Genomic DNA, 19,068 nt, shown 5'->3' with positions numbered 1-19,068 from the left:
CATATGCCTTGGTCATCTCCCCTGTCCAATTACCGTTAATGACAAAGGGAAATTCCACCCAGGCCGGTCGTAAACCCCATCACCCCTCGCGAGGCGTCTAGGGTGCTTGGTTATCAAAGCTCCAATATCAGTACTCCGGGATATCTACACCACTGTAATCTCAAACAGTGTTGTGCATTTATCGGGAGGACATGGCCTTGGTAACAAGACGCTTGAGGGCAAGCTCCTGCTTCTTAAGGTCCTCAGCAGTGCTCTCGTTGATCTCAAGAGCGGCCATGGCATCAGAGATGGTGCTCTCGATCTTCTCCTTCTGGCCACGCTTAAGCTTGAGGGACAGAGTGGGGTCGGAAACGATCTCCTCAACACGGCCAATGTAAGACTCGAGCTGCTGCTTAGCCTCGAACTTCTTCTGGAAAGCATCATCGTTGCTCTTGAACTGCTCGGCCTCGTTGACCATCTTCTCAATCTCGTCGGTGGTGAGCTTTCCGACGGAGTTGGAGATGGTGATGTTGGCGCTGCGGCCGGAGGTCTTCTCGGTAGCAGTGACCTTGAGGATACCGTTGACATCGACCTCGAAGACACACTCGAGGACGGCCTCACCGGCGCGCATGGGGGGGATAGGAGCAAGAGTGAATTCACCCAAGCTGGTGTTGTCCTCACAGTTAGTTCGCTCACCCTGGTAGACGGGGAACTGAACGGTCTGCTGGTTGTCGGCAACAGTGGTGAAGGTTCGCTTCTTGAGGGTAGGGCAGGTGGTACCACGGGGAACAACGGAGGCGAAGATGTTACCCTCCATGGCTACACCGAGAGACAGAGGAACGACATCGAGGAGGAGGAGGTCGGCGGTCTCAGCAGAGGTGGCCTTTCCGGAGAGGATACCGGCCTGGACGGCGGCACCGTAAGCAACAGCCTCATCAGGGTTGATGCTCTTCTCGAGCTTCTTGCCGTCGAAGAACTCGGACAGAAGCTTCTGGATCTTGGGGATACGAGTAGAACCACCGACGAGGACAATCTCATCAACGGCCTTCTTCTCGATAGCGGCGTCCTTGAGGACCTGGGCAACGGGCTCGATGGTGCCAGAGAAAGCCTTGGCGTTCAAGTCCTCGAAACGAGCACGGGTGATGGACATGGTGAAGTCCTCACCGTCGAAGAGAGAGTCAATCTCAATGGTAGCCTGGGCACCGCTGGAGAGAGTACGCTTGGCACGCTCACAGGCGGTTCGGAGACGTCGGAGGGCTCGGGCATCGCCAGAGAGATCCTTCTTGGTCTTGCGGCCGAACTCCTTCTTGCAGTGGTCGAGGAGATTCGTATCGAAGTCTTGCCCGCCCAAATGCGTGCTGAATGATATAATTAGCATGTTATGCTTCTCTGGAGTCTTTCGATTATGTTGACTTACTCTCCGGCAGTAGCCTTGACAGTGAAGACACCACCCTGGATGTTGAGGAGGGAGACATCGAAAGTACCACCACCGAGATCGTAGATAAGAACGTTACGCTCCTTCTCAGACTTACCGGCACCAAGACCGTAGGCAATGGCGGCGGCGGTGGGCTCGTTGATGATACGGAGGACGTTGAGGCCGGCGATGGAACCGGCGTCCTTAGTGGCTTGGCGCTGGTTGTCGTTGAAGTAGGCAGGAACGGTGATGACTGCCTTCTCGACCTTCTTGCCGAGCTTGGTCTCGGCAATCTCCTTCATCTGTTTGGAGGGGTTAATAATAGTCTCTAGTGCGGGGGCGGGGCGGGAGAGCCCGCTCGCCAAAAATAAAATTGTGTGCTTACCTTGGTAAGGACCATGGAGGAGATCTCTTGGGCAGAGAACTGCTTGTTCTCACCGAGGTACTCGACCTCGATCTTGGGGCTGCCGTTGTCATCGACGATCTTGAAGGGCCAAGACTCGATATCCTTCTTGACGGTAGGGTCATCGAAACGACGACCAATCAGACGCCTATTGGAAATCTCAGTCAGAAACTGCTTGTAAAGAGTCGGGAAGAGAGCAAAACTCACTTGGCATCGAAGACAGTGTTGCGGGGGTTCATGGCAGCATTGTTCTTGGCGGCCTCACCGATCAGACGCTCCTTCTCAGTGAAGGAAACGAAAGAAGGGGTGGTGAAAGAACCCTGCTCGTTGGCGATGATCTCGACATTGGTACCCTCGTAGGTAGCAACGCAGGAGTAGGTAGTACCTGAGGGAAGGTGATGTTAGCGGGGTTGTTTGAGTTGCGTGATTGCGGTTGATGGATAGATGGCTGTGTTGCTTCTTTGAGATGGCTGTATTGTCTTTTGGTGTTTTCGTTTTGAGAACATCAGAAAGCAAGTAAACGCCTGACGGCGCACAGGGCGAAATATCTCAAAAAAGGCGACGACAACCAATATCAAGGTGATAACGATATCGAGAGTAATGACTTACCCAGATCAATGCCGATAGCACCGTCGTAAACTTCGTCCGCCATTTTGTCTTGTCTGAAAGGTTTGTGGTGGAAAAGGGAAGAGAGAGATGAAGAGGAGAGAAGGAAGAACGTGGGGTTTCAAGAAAGGAAATTCTCCCACATCGATTTTGAGCGGGCGTTAAAAGAATAATAAATTTTGGAGGGACCTGTGAACTTTTTCTGCGGGGCGGGGCAGTGGTCGGTAGGGATCCCCTCCACTAAACCTATAGAGGTAAAGTTTCTCGCCTGAGTTTTTTTCATGCTCCATCTGATTTTTTTTTCGATTGACATTTTCTTAGATGGCAGCCGGGCACTGGGCAACCAGATTATTATCGCGCTTTTAAATGAGGTGCTTTAAAATGGAACGAGGCAATTTTAGGCTGGAGACGTGGCTGCTACGGGTATAGACTATCATTGATCAATGGTCAATACACACAACAGTCCATGTTTCTCTCTCTATATTATAGGACATCATTTACTGATACATCATGATTTTGTGTGGGCAGAACACAATGTACACACTGTGAGCTCAAGATGGAAAAAAGAGATTTTCCTCTATCGCCTCAGCAAATCATTGCCCAGCACCTGCACAAGTGGCAAGGATTTAGCCGCCTCTAGAAGCAAAATTTGTTCCGAAGCCTGCATGCCTGAGGAAGACATGTATGTCTGTCGCAGCTGCAGTCCGGCCCAACCTCAGGGTATCAGAAAGGCTGGCCACTAGAAGCATAAGAGACTAAATTAATTCGTCACTTTATGGTTTTTAGACGCGACTATTAGACTAGTTATTTTTATACCCTAGAGCAAAGAAATGAGCCTTTCTGTTGCTCGCTAGCCTACAGCCTTCGTCGTAGCTGCAATTCTCCACGTACCCAATCTCTGACGGCAATCCCGATACAGCATTTGCCGCTTTCGGAACCACTTGTCCAACATGCAGATTTTTGTCCGATAGTGATGCTGTAACGAACCACTTACTCGTCTCGCAACCACCATGTCCATGACAGGCGAGTCTCTGACTCGCTGTCTGACGAATGACAGCTTTTGATGGCCTCTAGAAACTCATAGATAATTATTCGTGGATTCTACCCTACGGCTGGCCCGGTTCCGTTGACTTTTTGATTTCACTGACAACTGATGTTATGTTGGAGAGTGCTGCCAGACCTCGGCCGTTAAACCCAGCCGACAGATTAGACACTACCAGATATCAGTTGATGGCCCCAGTTTGATAGGTTGATATAACAAGCTTATAATTGGCCTGTTCACAAACTACTATCATGATCCACTTCGTCACCCTCACTTATACTTGGGCTTCAACCCAAGAGTCGCAGTCTCGGCAGCCACTGCATCAGCAATCGTTTCCTTCAGTGACGGCGCTTTCGACTCCCACCCCAGATACTTTCTTCCCCTCTCGGCCTCACTCTTAGAATTGGTCCCCCATGCAATAGCCGCCTTATATCCTGCGTTAATCGTATCCTCCATTGAGACGGACTTGGTCTTGGGCTCGGGGATGAATCCCTGACGATGCGCTTCCTCTGCGATCCACAGCGCGAGGTCATCCCACTGGTGCTCTCCTGTGGTAACAAAGTAGTAGCCCTTTTTACCCCAGATTTCCAAGTCATCTTCTTTTTTGGAGGGGCTCTGTGATGCTTCCACGGCTTTTACAAAGATCTCTGCGAGGTCCTCAACATGGACGTTGCCCCATTTTGCTTGACCAGCCCCGATGATCGGGGTGAAACCGAGTTCGACACTTGCCCTGACTATTTCAGTAATCGCAAAGCTCTGCTTGTGAACCAAGCCTCTGCCTGGTCCGTAGATTACGGGAGGGGACACCATGAGATACTTGACGACATCTGAGTCGATGCTCTGGATGATGTTTTCAACATCTTTGTGAACTGCTTCATCGGGCATGTTCAGTATGCGATCGATGTCTTTGATGTCGTTGTAACTTTGCTCGGGAAGAGGTGATTCTCCGTAGCGATTGTGCTTGATATCATACCAGGTGAGGAGACCTGCACCTGAGAGATGAAAATAATATCCTGGGCGCTCAGCTGTGTGGGTAGAAGCGAGGCCTTTTGCGATAGCTTTGGCAGCTTCGGGCGCATCCGCAGAGTCAGCCGTGTCTGTAACTAATGTAAGCTATCATACTCAGTACTCAGTTGGATGGACTCTTATACGTACGGACGACAACATCAGCTTCAGAGGCTGCCTTTTCAATCACATCAACGCTGTCAAGATCACCGTAAACGAACTTGGCGTCAGGAAAGTTTTCGGCAATAATTTTGGCACGATCTTGATTGCGAACGTAGAGTGTATAATCGTACTCAGGATAAGTCTCATGCAGCATGGAGAAGGTAGTGCCACCAACGTAACCTGTCAATAAATGTCAGATTGAGCACAATCAATTCCTGTGGCTGATGTATTCTTACCAGTGGCCCCGGTACTATAATTTAATTCAGCTTCTATCACAAACATAAGAAACCAATGTGCTGTGTGAGTTACACTTACAGGAAGATTTTAGGCGCCATAGCAAAGCGTAAGTGTGGATTGGCTCTTGATTGGAGTAACTTGTCTTGGAATTTCAGCGAGCTTGTGAAAACTGTTTGATAGCACTTGGAGGAAGCCTTTTTATAAACATTTTTCTCAAAGAACTACTCTTCTCGTCCGGAGTTTGGTGTTTCTAAGCAAGGAAACGGATATATGATCCGTGTGTTTCCACCCAATCACATTAGATTGGGAAAAGCTATTGCAGCCGACGGAAATTCCTGACATACATGGAGGAAACTAACACAAATTGTGACGAGAAAAAATAAGCTGACCTCATAATTCCTGTCTCGGTGATGGCTCTGGCCAATGAATTGGGCACAAGATTTCCGGTTCGGGAGGAAGGGTTCTGGTACAAGATGAATCTTAACCATATGTATACAATCCCAGCTTTGTAAGATTGTTTCTTCCTCAGGTAATGGAATGCCTCAAGCCATTCCATTTTCCACATAATGCCTGATTTGATAGGTCAGGGTAGATTATGGAAACTTAATTGCCCAGTCAAGTGTCCGTTTGTCACATGCTTACCCTATGCCTCACGTATCCATCTACTGCTAATGCAGGTTGCAGTATCAAAACAACCAACCAAGCTTATGATGCTTATAGAGTTTGAACCACTTACAATCTATCGAGCGAGACAGCTCATGCTGCAACTCTAGCTTGGCCTGCGTTACAACCACTAAGCGGGGTACACGATAACCTCCCCTGCAATTTCCAAGCTAGGCGAGGTCAAGCATCTGAACAAAGCAAATACAACCAATAGAATCATCACAAACAACGAACAAGCAAGAAGCTGTAGTGGGTTCCTTATAAACTCTCTCTTCTCCCGAGTTGTTCTGAACTAATTCTCTCCATCTTCATCTCAATACATCACCAATCATCTCATTACACCGCCAACATGCCTGAGAACTACGATGTCAAAAGCTCCGGCACCAACAGCCAGGTATGTTCCGACTTTAAGTACCCAGCTTCGTCTCACATGGTACTCACATGAACCCAGGGAAACCACTACTGCTCCCGTGACTACGGCTCCAGCGCCTCCAACTCAAACTCCTACCACTACTCCAACACGTAAGCCTGATCGAGTCATGATGCAGAGATTACAAGTCGCTAATGGTTCTCAGGGATGGATCTTACTATTACTCCAACCCCAACGGGAGTACCTACCACAACGATGGACAGGGTGGCTCAACCTACACGGCGCCCAGCGGTAACTCTTACTCATCCGGCTCTGGAAAGAAGTAAGCGTGGTGATGTACAAATGGCCTGCGCCTCATAAGGAATGATGGTCTGGAGGCGCCAATGCATGGAAACGACATGGTATGAGGGTTCGGTGCTCGCAAGTCTATTAAATCGGCTCAAGTTCACATTTTCAAGGGAAGATTTGCGTTGAAGGAGATGAAATAGGCATCAAATCGTACTACTTCCGTTAAAGATAGCATGTCGCCTCTGGACTGGGTTGCTTTGATCAGGAACTAAGCATGCTAATAATAAACAATGAATGAGTATATGCCCTCACTCCATACTTCAATCAAGTCTGGTGCGATTCGATTTTTGAAAGATAAGCTTTTCCACTACAAAATGGTGGGATAGCATACACTCGATTAATTCACTTCGTGATTACTTTAATATAGGCGCCCTTATGTAAACTTATCTGATGGCCACCTCTGAAGTCAGGCATTTGACTCACAGGATGTTTTGGGCATTAAGTAAAATGTTTGAGACGCTCTTAGGGCGACTTGGTTAACTTAACAGAGTACCATGTAGAAGCTGAACAAGCGTTTCCTGCCAGAACCAGCTGGAATTGAACAGAATTACTTCGGACAAGACGATCGGCACGATATCCCCAGAACGCAAAGCGATATGAAGATCAACGCCATTAGGGTTCATATAAAATGAGAGAAAGTCTGAGCGATGACTTCAAATATCTTTTTCTAACCTGTAACAGCCTTGTACCATCCACTGCCTTCTCCTCTTCAAGAGGGCTCGCTTGCCATGCCACACAATGTCAAGTACCATGTAGTTCATCTCACAAGTGAATATCGTTCCACCCCAAACAGGGCATAAGTTTACATTTACGTATCTCCCAGTCCGGAAACACATATTTCATAAAAATTACTGTCAAGACGGAGATATTTACAAAAGAAGATGCGCATCATGCCGCAGGCCGATATGACACGACACGTCACGTACGGACCGCATGGGAGCGGAAGGACAAGCCAACGGCAATTAATCTAAGCGATATGCCAAAATGTGAAATGTCACACTGGATACCAACATTAGGTGAGTTGTACTGTATATACGGGCCGGAGACTTTTTCAGAGTGGTGCGGGTGTTACCATGTCACGACGGATTCGGGATAGACAAAGTTGACGGGACTGTTATTCGTACCACATTCAACTGACGGGTACAACAGTCAAGAATAGCAGCATGGAAAGGATAATGAAATGTTTTTGATTGGCAGTTGAGCGATTGATCAATTCGAGGTTGGAGATGCATACCTTTTGCCTGTCTTTGACTTACACAGACAGACACATACTTTACTTTGTCAAAATAGGTTAGTATTATCAGATCGCTGCCGGAAATATGACGTTTCATTTCCCTTCTCAACGGTCTCAGTGTATGTAATTTAATTAAACAAAAAAAGGGTTGGGTGAATAACCCATCACTAGGTAGTACTTAGCCAAGTTTAGGTTAACTTGTTTTAGGCAAGTTGAGTAAATGTAAGTCAACTTAAACTATTGACAATTTTGAGGCCCATCCTAGTAACAGGAGCAACAAGGTCACATGACGCGTGACGCCTGCACGCAAATCTGCCACCCACTTGTTTTGCAACTCCACCAACAGCAACAGTAACAGGGCTCAGGGTCAGGGGTAGACCAGCCAGCCTCAGTTACGAGAAAAGAAAAGAAAAGGAAAGGAAGACGCCATCATCATGAGAGACAGAAAGGAAAACAACGGAAATAGTTAGTATTTCAACTCACACCGACTCGATGAATGGATGACTCGGTCTGAGCTAGACTAGTAAATCGGCACTAACTTAGACAAAGAGGGTACGTGCCATATTGGGCGCTTAATCTTAACGACATGACAGGCTTGTCGAGGTTTAGCCAGCTTCAGCTTCAGCTTCAGCTTCAACTCTGCCTTGTCTTGTCTTGTCCTGTCTTGCCGTGTCTTGTGTCTTTCTTTTCCTTCCTTCGATAGTCCGGCAACGAAAGAAACAAAAAAGGAACGTTTCCCATTGGAGCTGTTCCAGTACTAGGTCTCTGATGCAAGACATGAGCATAGTGCAGGGCAACGTATGTCGCTGGCATCAGCTGCACATGTACAAACTTGACTTACACGGAACATTTAATATGGCTCCTTGAGGCTGTGATATCTTGTCTAACTGTCATAGTTATTCTCAAACGCTCACGAGGCGTTCTCTTCTCATTCTTCCTCCACAGTGAGGCTGTAATAACAAAGCAGATGAAATATTTCCCGCTTTGTTGCGTCGATGCGTTGGTTGTGGCTTTCGATAGGGCCATCCTTATGGCCATGGGTTCTGAACCGTCGTGGCGTAGCGTGGCGTAGGCGGTCGCAGATAGGGCCACAAGGTTGAGTGGGGACTATCTAACTCAACTTACAACTTCAAGCCAAAGATTGAGTCGGATCAAGGCCCAGATCAGAGCCATTGAAGGGTAGCGGAACATGCAAAATAGTGATGATGACAACAGGAACAACACTCGGAGCCCATTATCCGTCTACCAAGCAAGAAAAAAAAAAGGTTAACAGAGTAAGCGAGAAGACCCCAGTCCTCGAAATCTCGCCTACATCCACAACAACATGGGATCCCTGCTTATTACTATACACACCCCTCATCATCACACTCCTTGCAATGCTTATTCAACAAAGACATCTCTAGATATCTCGAGCAAGCTTCAGGTATCAATAATTGACTCGGGATACGATAATATAGGATAAAGTAAAATGCAATTTAAACTATCAATGAGAGTAGATAGATGAATGTAGAAGAAACATAAATAATAATAATCCAGAAACTCTCCTCCACCTGAGAAACTCGGAAATGACTGACTGTATCATCCTCTCGTCTGTGCTGTTCTGGGAGTTCAAGTTTGTTGCCAAACAACTCCAGGGATACAACGATCCATCTAGGGATTCAAACAAATGTGAGTTCAGAAAGAAATAGGAAACCCCATCAACGACATGCTTCTACCCCGTTCTTGATTTGCCCACTCATAATGTCTCCCCCTTCCTTCGAGGGTAGCGTGGATCGCTGCCAATAGACACAGATTAGCTAACTGTGACTTAGAGGTTCGCTGCCAAAGGGGAACTCCAATACTAACCTACTAGGATGCCTGAGGAGGGTTGGGGCACTCAGGGCGTTTGCAATATCCGGTCCAGGGTTGGGTGCCCTGGTCGGTGACTTTGGAAGTGCATCGACAGCTAGTGCCGGGCTGCTGACTATATTCAACAACCGTGCAGCCGCATTCCGAATAGGTCCCAGTAAGCTTCCACTGGCACATGTTTGCTTGTTGATAGTTCAAATGCGAGTAGGCAGTGAAGATGAGATACGCTGAGCTGAGACTGAAGCGAAGATTGCTTCGGTGCTTCAATATATATAGTGGCCTTTTGCGATTTGTGCGAGGATGGTCTTGGTTGACAACCAAAGTTACTCTCAGTAAACGTCAGATAGTCCACAGCCGTGATCCGAAAAGTTTGTAAAAGGATTTGGTTGCACAAGTGCCGACGGGTGTGGCTTTGTGTATCTTGTGGGTAAAATAGGCTGGCTGCTGTGGTAGACTATTTCAGGTTCGACACCAAGAAAATGTTCAAGTTGGAGCTGAGAGGCTTGAGTGTAAGGAATCTAGGATTGTTGTGTAGATGACAGTGCTGTTGAGTCTGAGTCTGAGTCTGAGTCTGAGTCTGAGCTGTGATGATTGAAACAAAGCCAGATGTCCTTGGCCTTTATATAGCTGGTGAAACTGTCCCGAGGATTTGGAAACGAGTATGATAGAGCAAGGCAGTTTGCTGTCCATGACACTATGTGATGTGCACAAGTGTCTTGGAGATCCCACAATGTCAAAGTCGAAATAACCCTCACAATGATAGCAAGGAAAATCGATTGTTGGTCCCGTTCGCACTTGCTCGGTGTTGAAGACCAGGAGCTGGTTGCTTAGATAGGTAAAATGGTTGGTTGACGACCTAGTCAGTTGGTCCTGGGCCGGCCAGGGGGTGAGGCTTGGATGAGGGGGGTGTGGGTTGGTGCTGTTAGGCACTCACTCCTCTTTCTTCTCGGCCCTTGCTCTCAGGTCGGGTCCCCGCAAACAAACTGCAAAAACCAGACGAAGGGATTTCTGGAAAATGAGACAATCAACTTGTTCAAGTGCAATATTACTTCCGGGTCCCAAATCAGGTAGTAGTTTGTGTGCCGCAACACCACGCTCTGTTGGCGGGCTGGTCCAAGGGTCGACTTACGTCAAGGTACATCAGTCCACAAAGGGGCTTTGAACAAGACCAACCACATTGGAGTGCTCGCTCGAGGTTTGGCAGCATTTTCTGACTCTGATCTCGCGACCGGTGTGACTGTTAAAGAAGAGCGTGTCTTGGGAGTTATCCTGGCCTGTGGGATGAAGGATCTTTACTACACTATGGGGGCCAATTGGGCATATTGATGCAAGCTCTCTTGAGATACTTTGCCTCGAGCAGAGAAATAAGAGATGCCTCTCCTCATCAGTTTTTTATCTTGCAGGCCGAGGTGTGCGAGCCTTGCTCGGTTCAATGGGGCACTTTGTATGATGGGGCATCGTGCACCCACACTTCACGGATGTGCTCTTTGCATTGAGGGGTGACCACCATCATGCGTCTTTCAATTTGTTCTCATCGTTGTGGCCGCATCCAGACAGGCCAGCTGCTTCGATCCCTATATGTGACTGTTGCTTATCAGCCTATTTTGCTGAAGACTGACTGCCGTTCATTAGCGTAATGGCTGCATCATATGGCAACTAGGAGTAGCTGTTATGTGATATTGGTCTAAAATGTACATCGTACTTTGAACTCGATGCTGGGCCGTTGTTTGTCACCTTGGTGGTCCAGGCGTGCGTCCCCAGTAGCTGATATTGAGAGCATGCCTGTAGCCGCAATCGAAACCATGCGGCAAAGATCTTAAGCTCCCTTGCTAGTACGCGGACTGGACATCATGAACGCCAAACCTCGCTCCAAGTTCCACCGCAGCAGCCATAGGTCCAACGGCTGATCCTCCCCAGTAAGCAACTGCGAGGAATTTGCCGAACTTCTCCTTTTTTACAGCTCCCACATGGACTTGACAAGTGCGTTTCCCTGCCCACCCTCTTTTCGATGCCTCTCCCGCTGTAGAATTTCGCCCAGTTAATTCAAAAGACAATAACGGCATGTGCTGTATGGTTTGTGCCATGACGCCACAGAACTTGCCCTACTGATTGATGGCAGCGGGCCCTCAGATCTCCATGCCCTGCTAGGGCCATCATAAGGAGACATGATACTTGTCCTAACCTAGTACAAAAAGGGTCCGCATATGCTAATAGAAATGCTCTGATAAAGTTATGGCAAGATATGACAAGTGGTCCAACTTTAGGCTCATATTGAATAGGTGGTGAAAGCCCGCATGGTTCTGGTGTACGATTATTCTTCACGGGTTTCTCTTGCACCCCGAAGCGGTCACTCCCGTGCTTGTTCCACAGCACATCTTGAGGAAAATTTCTTCCTAAAGTCTGTTGGTACATAGTAGGGTTTTTGTCATCATCCCCTTGTCCCTTGGCTAAGCTAAGACGCGAGAGGCTTTGGAGGCGTTAGACGCCTTGTGGAGCCAGCGGATGTTGCACATGATCCGCGAGGAAGACGGTTAATCCCCTTGTAGATTAGATAGTCCACAGAATGTAAGGTCGTTCTGGGGTTAAAAGAACTCAAGGATAAGGGGCCATCCCTGTTCGAGTGCGAACAAAGAAAGCGTGCAGAATTGGCGTCATCCTCTCGGCTTTGGTCATCTCTCAACACCATCAATGGATTAATCGTGTAGTGTTGCAATAATAGGGACCCATGTGAGCTAAAATCCGCGCGTGTAGTAAAAAACCTTTCGCCGAGATTGATACTGCGGGTGAAACTAACGCGGTTGCTCTCTTGTATCATTTACTTCATTAAGACGGCGTTCGGAGGGTTCCCATGCGGGTAGGCGGGCCAGCTCATGCGCGCGGGCCGCTGAAGGCACACTATGATGATACTCGCGGCAAGCCAACAAGACCGTGAATACTAGTAGGAGCGTGTATCTGCTGTTCCTGATACTAGCAATGTCTGTGGCGATCATCGAGTGAAGCGCAAAGCCACGCAGCCAACCGCATATCCCATAGTGTTGTACTCATACCGACTCCATATAAACAGGCATGATTCCTGATTCTGGTCCAGGTTTCTTTGTCCTTTACCCCACATATGGCATTATCTGCACCTTGCTCTCAACTACTAGATGGTACATGTGGAAACGAATGATATGTAGTCGGGATAGCTTCATACAATTCCGCGCTGCTGCATGACTCAATGCACGAAGGCCGAGGTTTGTCACACACATATGTTTGTGCTCAGCCATACCGTTCTCGATATTGACAAGTGTGACGGGTTTGTACTCTCTGCGTTGCACTATACCGTTCTGCTCCATGCTGTGCTGTGCCATATCATGCCATATCCAGGCAATAGTCTAGCTTGTATGCTTGTTTATCCATTCTGGGCCTTGGGATCTTCGTTGAAAAGCTGTGGGGTGTGTGACTCGACTTTGCGTCAAGCTACCTAAGTATGATGGATGCCGAGACGGGATAATATCGACATGAGAGGACACGATAAAGACGACTTGATAAAAGCTGTTGGTCAAGTGGAAAAAACGTAACTGCCGTTGTAGGCTGATTTGATCAGAGGAAAAGCCGTGTACCTTGCAGTTGCCCAACACCTTTCCACGGTACCTACTTTGCAGTGGCTGGCTTATCCAATCCTTCCCGTCGTTCCTGCTAAAGCAGGTCCGATGGCTTCCTTCAACGATCAGTTCCTTCCTACTACAAAGAAGTGGTTTACTCTGATTGGGTCAGACTCAGCCATGGCAGGTGCGACCCCTGTCAAGAGGCGCTTGGAGGTTGTTGCTGCATGTGAAACTTTGTTGACATTCACACTGTACAGTCAGCCTGGCGCCCCACGTTGATCACAGTGTTAATGACAATGATGCCCCTGTTTCGCATTCTAGGTGGGTCACAAGGACCCCTGCTGTTTCCTGCAGCTCAGGTTGGGTGTGATGGCGCGCGGCTGTACCTGACTTGTCTTCACATCCATCAATTCAAGGCAACGCGCCTCAATCATCAACCCACCACAGCAATAGTCCAACAACAACTTGACATTTTGGCTTCTCTGACGCGGTTATTGGTACCTTCATCCTCGGTTGATCCACTTTGTACGAGACGAACTCCGCTACTACTGCGCCTACGACTCCTTTCGCTTCTGCGTCTGCGTCTGCGCCTAGTTCTGCGTCTGCGTCTACGCCCCTTGTTCATTGTTATACTCGACGAACTGAGCCTTTTTGGGCTGCATTGGGTTGCTTTTCTGCGGCAAATACCTCTTGAACCTTGCGAGTCTCCTTAGTACTTTGCTTGCCGGATGAGCTCCCGGAGTCCAGCATCATGTGGACAGAACACTAGATCAACATGCAATGAACTTTCATCGTCACACTCTCCCTAACCCTTGGCAAGTCTTGTTCCGGACGTTTCCTAAAGACTACAGCTGTGGTCCCTTTCACAAGTTTGACCGCCTACTTCTTAGTGTTGGGTGCCCCCTTGAAGCCTTAGCCGCAAGTGTTGGTCTGGCTTCTACCCACGACCCTAGGATCTTCCCGTCGGAAAGCCTCATGCAGCCTTTCATGCGACCCAACTCTTACCACAGCCCCCAATTCTGCTAGAACTCGATGAGAAAGTTCTGTAGTCATATGTACATACTGTACTTTCGGTCGGCCGCGGCCTGACTTTGGAGTGACGGCACGTAGCCATTGCCATGCGTCTGCGTCCATCCCTTTTCCAGACCCAGATGAAATACCCTGGCACATGGCGTATCAGTCAAGTGATTGATATTGCATTCTGCCTGCATTACACCTTCCAACTTGGACCTCCTACGGGTGAGTGATACGAGTTGCAAACTTAAATGAGATCGTCCAACAATTCTCCCATCATCGGACGACAGCCCAACAAGTTGCATAGAAAGTGGTCCCAAGAACTAACCCTGAGTCACACTGGAAGGCTCAAGGCTCAATCGAGATGGATGGACGCAGAAGAGAGTAGTACAGTTTCGGTAATTCCTAATTTCTCGCCCCTCGACTGATATCGAGGTCCGCGACGGCACAGACAACACTAACTTCACTTATATTAATCGTTGTATGTTCATCACACCTAACCCTTGTATTGATGTTGGTTCCCTACCTTATACGGAAAAGACACATTTGCCGACGTGCATACAGTTATACAAACTCGCCTTGATATTGGTGCAACTGGGGCCTTGCTCATCAGAAGATATCAGTCGGTATCAACATGGTCATATGCAGGAAACTTGTATTTGCCCGGAAGAAATATGGATTCCCGAACTAGCAGACGCAAACCCAAGCTCTTGTTGGTGATCAGAGTGATGACAGTGCAGTCCTTGATGCTCACTTACACCCACACCATCAAGTTCATCGAACCAAACAATCATGACAGCTTTGTCCATTATCGAGATCGGCACGGCCCACCGGGAAGCAGGTATCTCCTATTAGAGAGAAGCCAGGTTCTTCTGATTCGAATTCCCGTAAAGCCTTGCTTTTGGGCTGAGATATGTTGCCGCGGCAAGCCACCAGATTTACTCTTGGAATGGAAGAAGAGTCGAAAGCGCGCAAATGCGCGTCTATTACCGACAAATGGCATTAATTAGAAAACTTAGAAAATGGGATTCAAGCACCGAGTTGCTGGGACATACACAGGGTTCGTAGGGTTTAGCGACTGGCTGTTGTAACGGCGGCGCTTAGGAGTTGTTCTTATTGGCTAGCCGACGCGTATTGCTCAGCCCTGGTCGCAACCTAAAGACGACATGGCGACAAAGGGTTGCAGAAGAGTCTCTTGAAAACAAACAAGGCGAAAGAGTATATACGCGAAAGAAACTGGGATGAGCAGTGCCCACGACGCAGCCATCGGTTACACAAGACGACAACTGACCGCATCATACAACAATACCAAACCCAATATCACATCTGTCCAAGCTTGGCTTGATCATATGATGATTTATATCTTCTGCTCCGATTTTATGATAGTCCATGTCTTTCAGCTTGGCCAGGTTCATAGTCTGTGTTACCTTTTATCCCGCAGTGACGTTAAGGGATCGTGATGACTGCACACACCTGGTCTCTCCCCCCGTGATTTTTGATCATTAATGGGCCTTTCTCTGTTCCTCTCTCCACATTTGAAACCATGGATTAACAATCCAGATTTGATGAGATTCTCATAGAAATTGTGCCTTTTTATCCTTGGCAAAGGTCTGAAGGCTCCTCTGGGTATCATCATTATCGGCGAGGGGAAATATTCAGTCGAGTAATCTGTTTGCGATTATTCCAGTGAAATTCTGCCCATCTCTCACTTTACCCTGTATTAGTATTCTACCTGATCCTCAAGTACAACAACATCGTCAGAGTTGTGCGGGAGCTCATTGTTTGGTAAGCCCGTTGCATCTTCAAAAGACTACCAGTTCACTCCAAGTCTCATAATCTCATATTGGCAATTGAGTTTCCAGTGTCATTCAATTTCTTTCCAATACTTATTTATGAGATCAGAATAGAACCCGAACTTGGAGATGATGGACAATCCCGGCAGAACAAGTTTTTGTATATAGTGAGGCCTCAGCAGTAACAACAATTATCACAGCTCATGGTGCGAGGATATATCTACCAGTGGTTCTTCGTGTGGAAAATCCTTATTGTTATGCCATAACAAAGCATAAAGAACAAATTGCACTGCTATCTTGGAGGCGCTTTTGGTACACGGAGCAACTTACACACTAACACTTAATTTTTCTAAGCGATGCTCTCATATAATCTGATACAATTATGGGCTCTAAGACGCACCTGTACTAGGTGAGAATATACGCATTATCCTTTGTTTAACACCTACTAGGAAGCCACAACGAAAGGTGATGGGGATGCCCTCATTTGAGGGCAAATAGGAGTCATCATTCCAAGCTGAGGGTGACTTCCTGGGCTCCGAATACTTAAACCGTATCTAAATACCAGATAGATGGATAAAGAGACGAATTGATCATGAAGAAGTTACAGGTGGGTCATCGTGTGGTATTCTGAGTATCGTATCTGATTCGCTGGATTGTCTATCTCGCCATCACATCGCAAGAGCGCAAGTAAGGGAGCTGTAGTAGGTTTTGGGTTCTGATGAGATTTCGTTCCACTCAAAACTCTAGCCTTCAAAGATAGTGTTTGTGATGTACAGATGCCCGCTCAGTGTAGATGCTTCGCAGACGATTAGAGATGTTATCGAGACCGTGAACATGTCATATATCATTGATGCTTGTCTCGTAGTCACCCTGAACCATATTTGATTCCATGTGTGTTTTTTATGCCTTGATCAAGACAAGGCATTTCTGGAGGAGGGGGGTGCCCGCGGCAGCAAGGCTGTTTCACAGTATCTCGGCTCAAGTGAGCGACAGCCCTCAGGCCTAGCCACGGAGGTTAAGATAGAGAGCTATAGATGTTTTTCTATTCCCTAGAATAGTACTTTCAAAACCTGATAGATATATAATCCCTAGAATACCTGGCTAGCTATGTAGGCAGGTAGGTAAGTAGACAATACCAACAGAGTGAGATGAGGAAGATAGTAAGATAAACGACTTCGCATCACCAAGATAAAAGCATCAGATTTGGCAAGTTCCGGAATACTACTTAAGAGCTTAAGTAATATTGAATTGTATAGAACCATCAATATCAATTTTTGACCTGCATCTCATACTTGGACGGGTTTCTAGAACCATTAGAAAGGACCCACTTATCTACAATGGTGATGGATTCAACCGCCACCTAAGAACTCAACTTGGACCTTACAACACAACAAGGGGAACTTCAGACTCAGTCATGGTTCGCAGCAGAGTCAATCTCAACCTTGGATGAAGGCTTGAAAGGTTTTTTCATGGTTATTCGATCGCTGAATAGCAGCATGCAGCATCTCTTGAAACCGCTCAGCAAATGGACCCCTACTCAACAGAGGATCTAATCATCATCATCACATCTTGATTCCAAAATGGACACATTCAAACTCAACATCCTCGAATTGCCCGTGGATATCCTCAGTCTCATACTCAGACCGCTTGTCACAAGCTCCACGCCTATACATCTCTGCCCTTGTACTCCGTCGCCCATCAATCCTCTACCTATCCTGCTCTCCCACCCAGCACTATATGCCATCGCAACGCCACTTCTATATGCAGGAAACCAATTTTTACTGGACGCAACAGGCCCTCATGCACAGCACATACGCAGGGAGTTGCAGGATGCCCCAGCCGGAGCCGATGAGAGACTTCCCGGCCGAGCGACTCTACTCACGACACCAGGTGCGCTGTGCAGGATCGCGAGGATGGAGCTAAGAATTGACCGCCTGAGAGGGTGGCTCGGATCGGATGTTGTGCCGTTGCTGACAGAGTTGGCGGTGCAGGGCAGGATGGACTATCTCACCATCTGGGTACGCACTCCCGCTGAACCGAGAACGACGGTGTGCTTCCACCCTGCGAAGCACGAGAAAGACATGCACATGTTCTCTCGACCGCCACTGGAAGGTCTACTACGAGTACTGGCAGACCCCTACCTTGTATCAGCGCAATTGTGGGTAGACGCGCAGCATTCAAAGACGTGGTGCCGGTTCCACGCCGGAGGCTGCGGAGCGGAAAGTGGGGACCCGGGTCCGGGAAGAGAACGAGAACGGCGTGTCGAGATTGAGTGGCGAGAAATAATCCGGCTGGTTGATCCGGAGAGGAAGGAGATTACTGTCATTGGTACGGACAAGAAGTGGTAAATGCCAACCAATACCAGACCAGATCATATCATCGTCAGAAGATGATCAAGCTGATCTCTTGGTTTTGTGGCACATCTAATACTAGCTGAGGGTGTGTTTGTACGGCTACGTGGCGGTCGCTCGTTACGGATGGAGAGAGGCGGCACCTAAGCCGAGATGTGCAGTGGCTTTCTGCAAGCAAATAGTGTGTGCAACAGTCTGACAGTACTTAACAGTACTCTTTGCGATCAAAGTCTCTCTCAAGGTTTGGCACGCAAGATGGGAGATGATCAAACTGAGAGATCAGCATTGGAAGATCAGAGTGAGATGAGCATCTGGTGTGCCGTCTTGGCAATGCTGTCTAACCGACCATCTCGGTGTTGGCCGTCATCTCGCTACAACTCGAATCTTATTTCACGGTTGCTGTGTCTCAGTCGCAAACGGGCTACACAGAAGGATCCATTCACTACCCACTGAAACAAGGCTATTCTTGCCCTCCCAAAGCCTTGATATCCCCGACGCTTGTTTAGTCTGGCGATTCGGAAGCCCGAGCGATCACCGCATAGACGGGAGACAGACAAGGTCACGCGTACAACAGAGAGCTCGAACTCGAGCTTCAAATGAGGAATGACGTATTTTGGTGTCTCATGATTTGTTTTGGAATTGACTTTGTTTCTTTTTCTTTTTAGGTGTGAAGCTGGGAAGTGGCATTCCTTTTCCCCGCAGTTAGTTTGGAATCTAGAGTTTCAAGGATTGGACTATCAACTCAGAGATGGTGTTTATGAGAAGCTGAGCGACGGTTAGTTCATTGATTGCATTGTATTCAAGATACTTTCCCACTGTATCATCATTATGAAAGAAGAAAGATGCACATCTTATCTATTCTGTGACAGTGTGGCATAACTATAACACAAGCTAACTCAAAGTCGGGCCATGCTTCCGCCCCCATGACCGGCTTATGCTGTGCACTCTACCTTACTCTTGACTTTGTTCTTGGGTTTCGCAAAAGGACAAGGTCTATTCCAATTAGACATGA

At 47.7% G+C, this 19,068-nt stretch overlaps 4 protein-coding genes across 4 annotated transcripts; 2 read left to right on the top strand and 2 right to left on the bottom strand.

Moving 5' to 3' along the window:
- Positions 1-178: 178 nt before the first annotated feature.
- Positions 179-2,448, bottom strand: FSST1_003759 (heat shock protein 70 family; the record flags this gene model as incomplete). Its single annotated transcript, XM_083229868.1, has 5 exons — positions 179-1,337; positions 1,397-1,695; positions 1,779-1,944; positions 2,004-2,181; positions 2,406-2,448. The coding sequence occupies 5 exons, from the start codon at positions 2,446-2,448 to the stop codon at positions 179-181; spliced, it is 1,845 nt and encodes a 614-aa protein (XP_083087189.1).
- Positions 2,449-3,714: 1,266 nt separating this feature from the next.
- FSST1_003758 (NAD-dependent epimerase/dehydratase family protein) lies at positions 3,715-4,946 on the bottom strand (the record flags this gene model as incomplete). The annotated part of the gene is made up of 4 exons (XM_083229867.1): positions 3,715-4,541; positions 4,600-4,791; positions 4,848-4,861; positions 4,927-4,946. 4 exons carry the CDS (start codon positions 4,944-4,946, stop codon positions 3,715-3,717), a joined length of 1,053 nt encoding a protein of 350 aa, XP_083087188.1.
- Positions 4,947-5,860: 914 nt separating this feature from the next.
- On the top strand, positions 5,861-6,207 carry FSST1_003757 (uncharacterized protein; the record flags this gene model as incomplete). The annotated part of the gene is made up of 3 exons (XM_083229866.1): positions 5,861-5,905; positions 5,963-6,033; positions 6,087-6,207. The coding sequence occupies 3 exons, from the start codon at positions 5,861-5,863 to the stop codon at positions 6,205-6,207; spliced, it is 237 nt and encodes a 78-aa protein (XP_083087187.1).
- Positions 6,208-17,285: 11,078 nt separating this feature from the next.
- On the top strand, positions 17,286-18,053 carry FSST1_003756 (uncharacterized protein; the record flags this gene model as incomplete). The annotated part of the gene is made up of 1 exon (XM_083229865.1): positions 17,286-18,053. One exon carries the CDS (start codon positions 17,286-17,288, stop codon positions 18,051-18,053), a length of 768 nt encoding a protein of 255 aa, XP_083087186.1.
- Between the last annotated feature and the right edge of the window lie 1,015 nt (positions 18,054-19,068).

This window comes from Fusarium sambucinum, chromosome I, assembly GCF_050947815.1.
Source record: "Fusarium sambucinum isolate potato_lamoka chromosome I, whole genome shotgun sequence".
Classification (NCBI taxonomy): Eukaryota; Fungi; Ascomycota; class Sordariomycetes; order Hypocreales; family Nectriaceae; genus Fusarium; species Fusarium sambucinum.
This window is presented reverse-complemented; position numbering and strand designations above follow the sequence as displayed.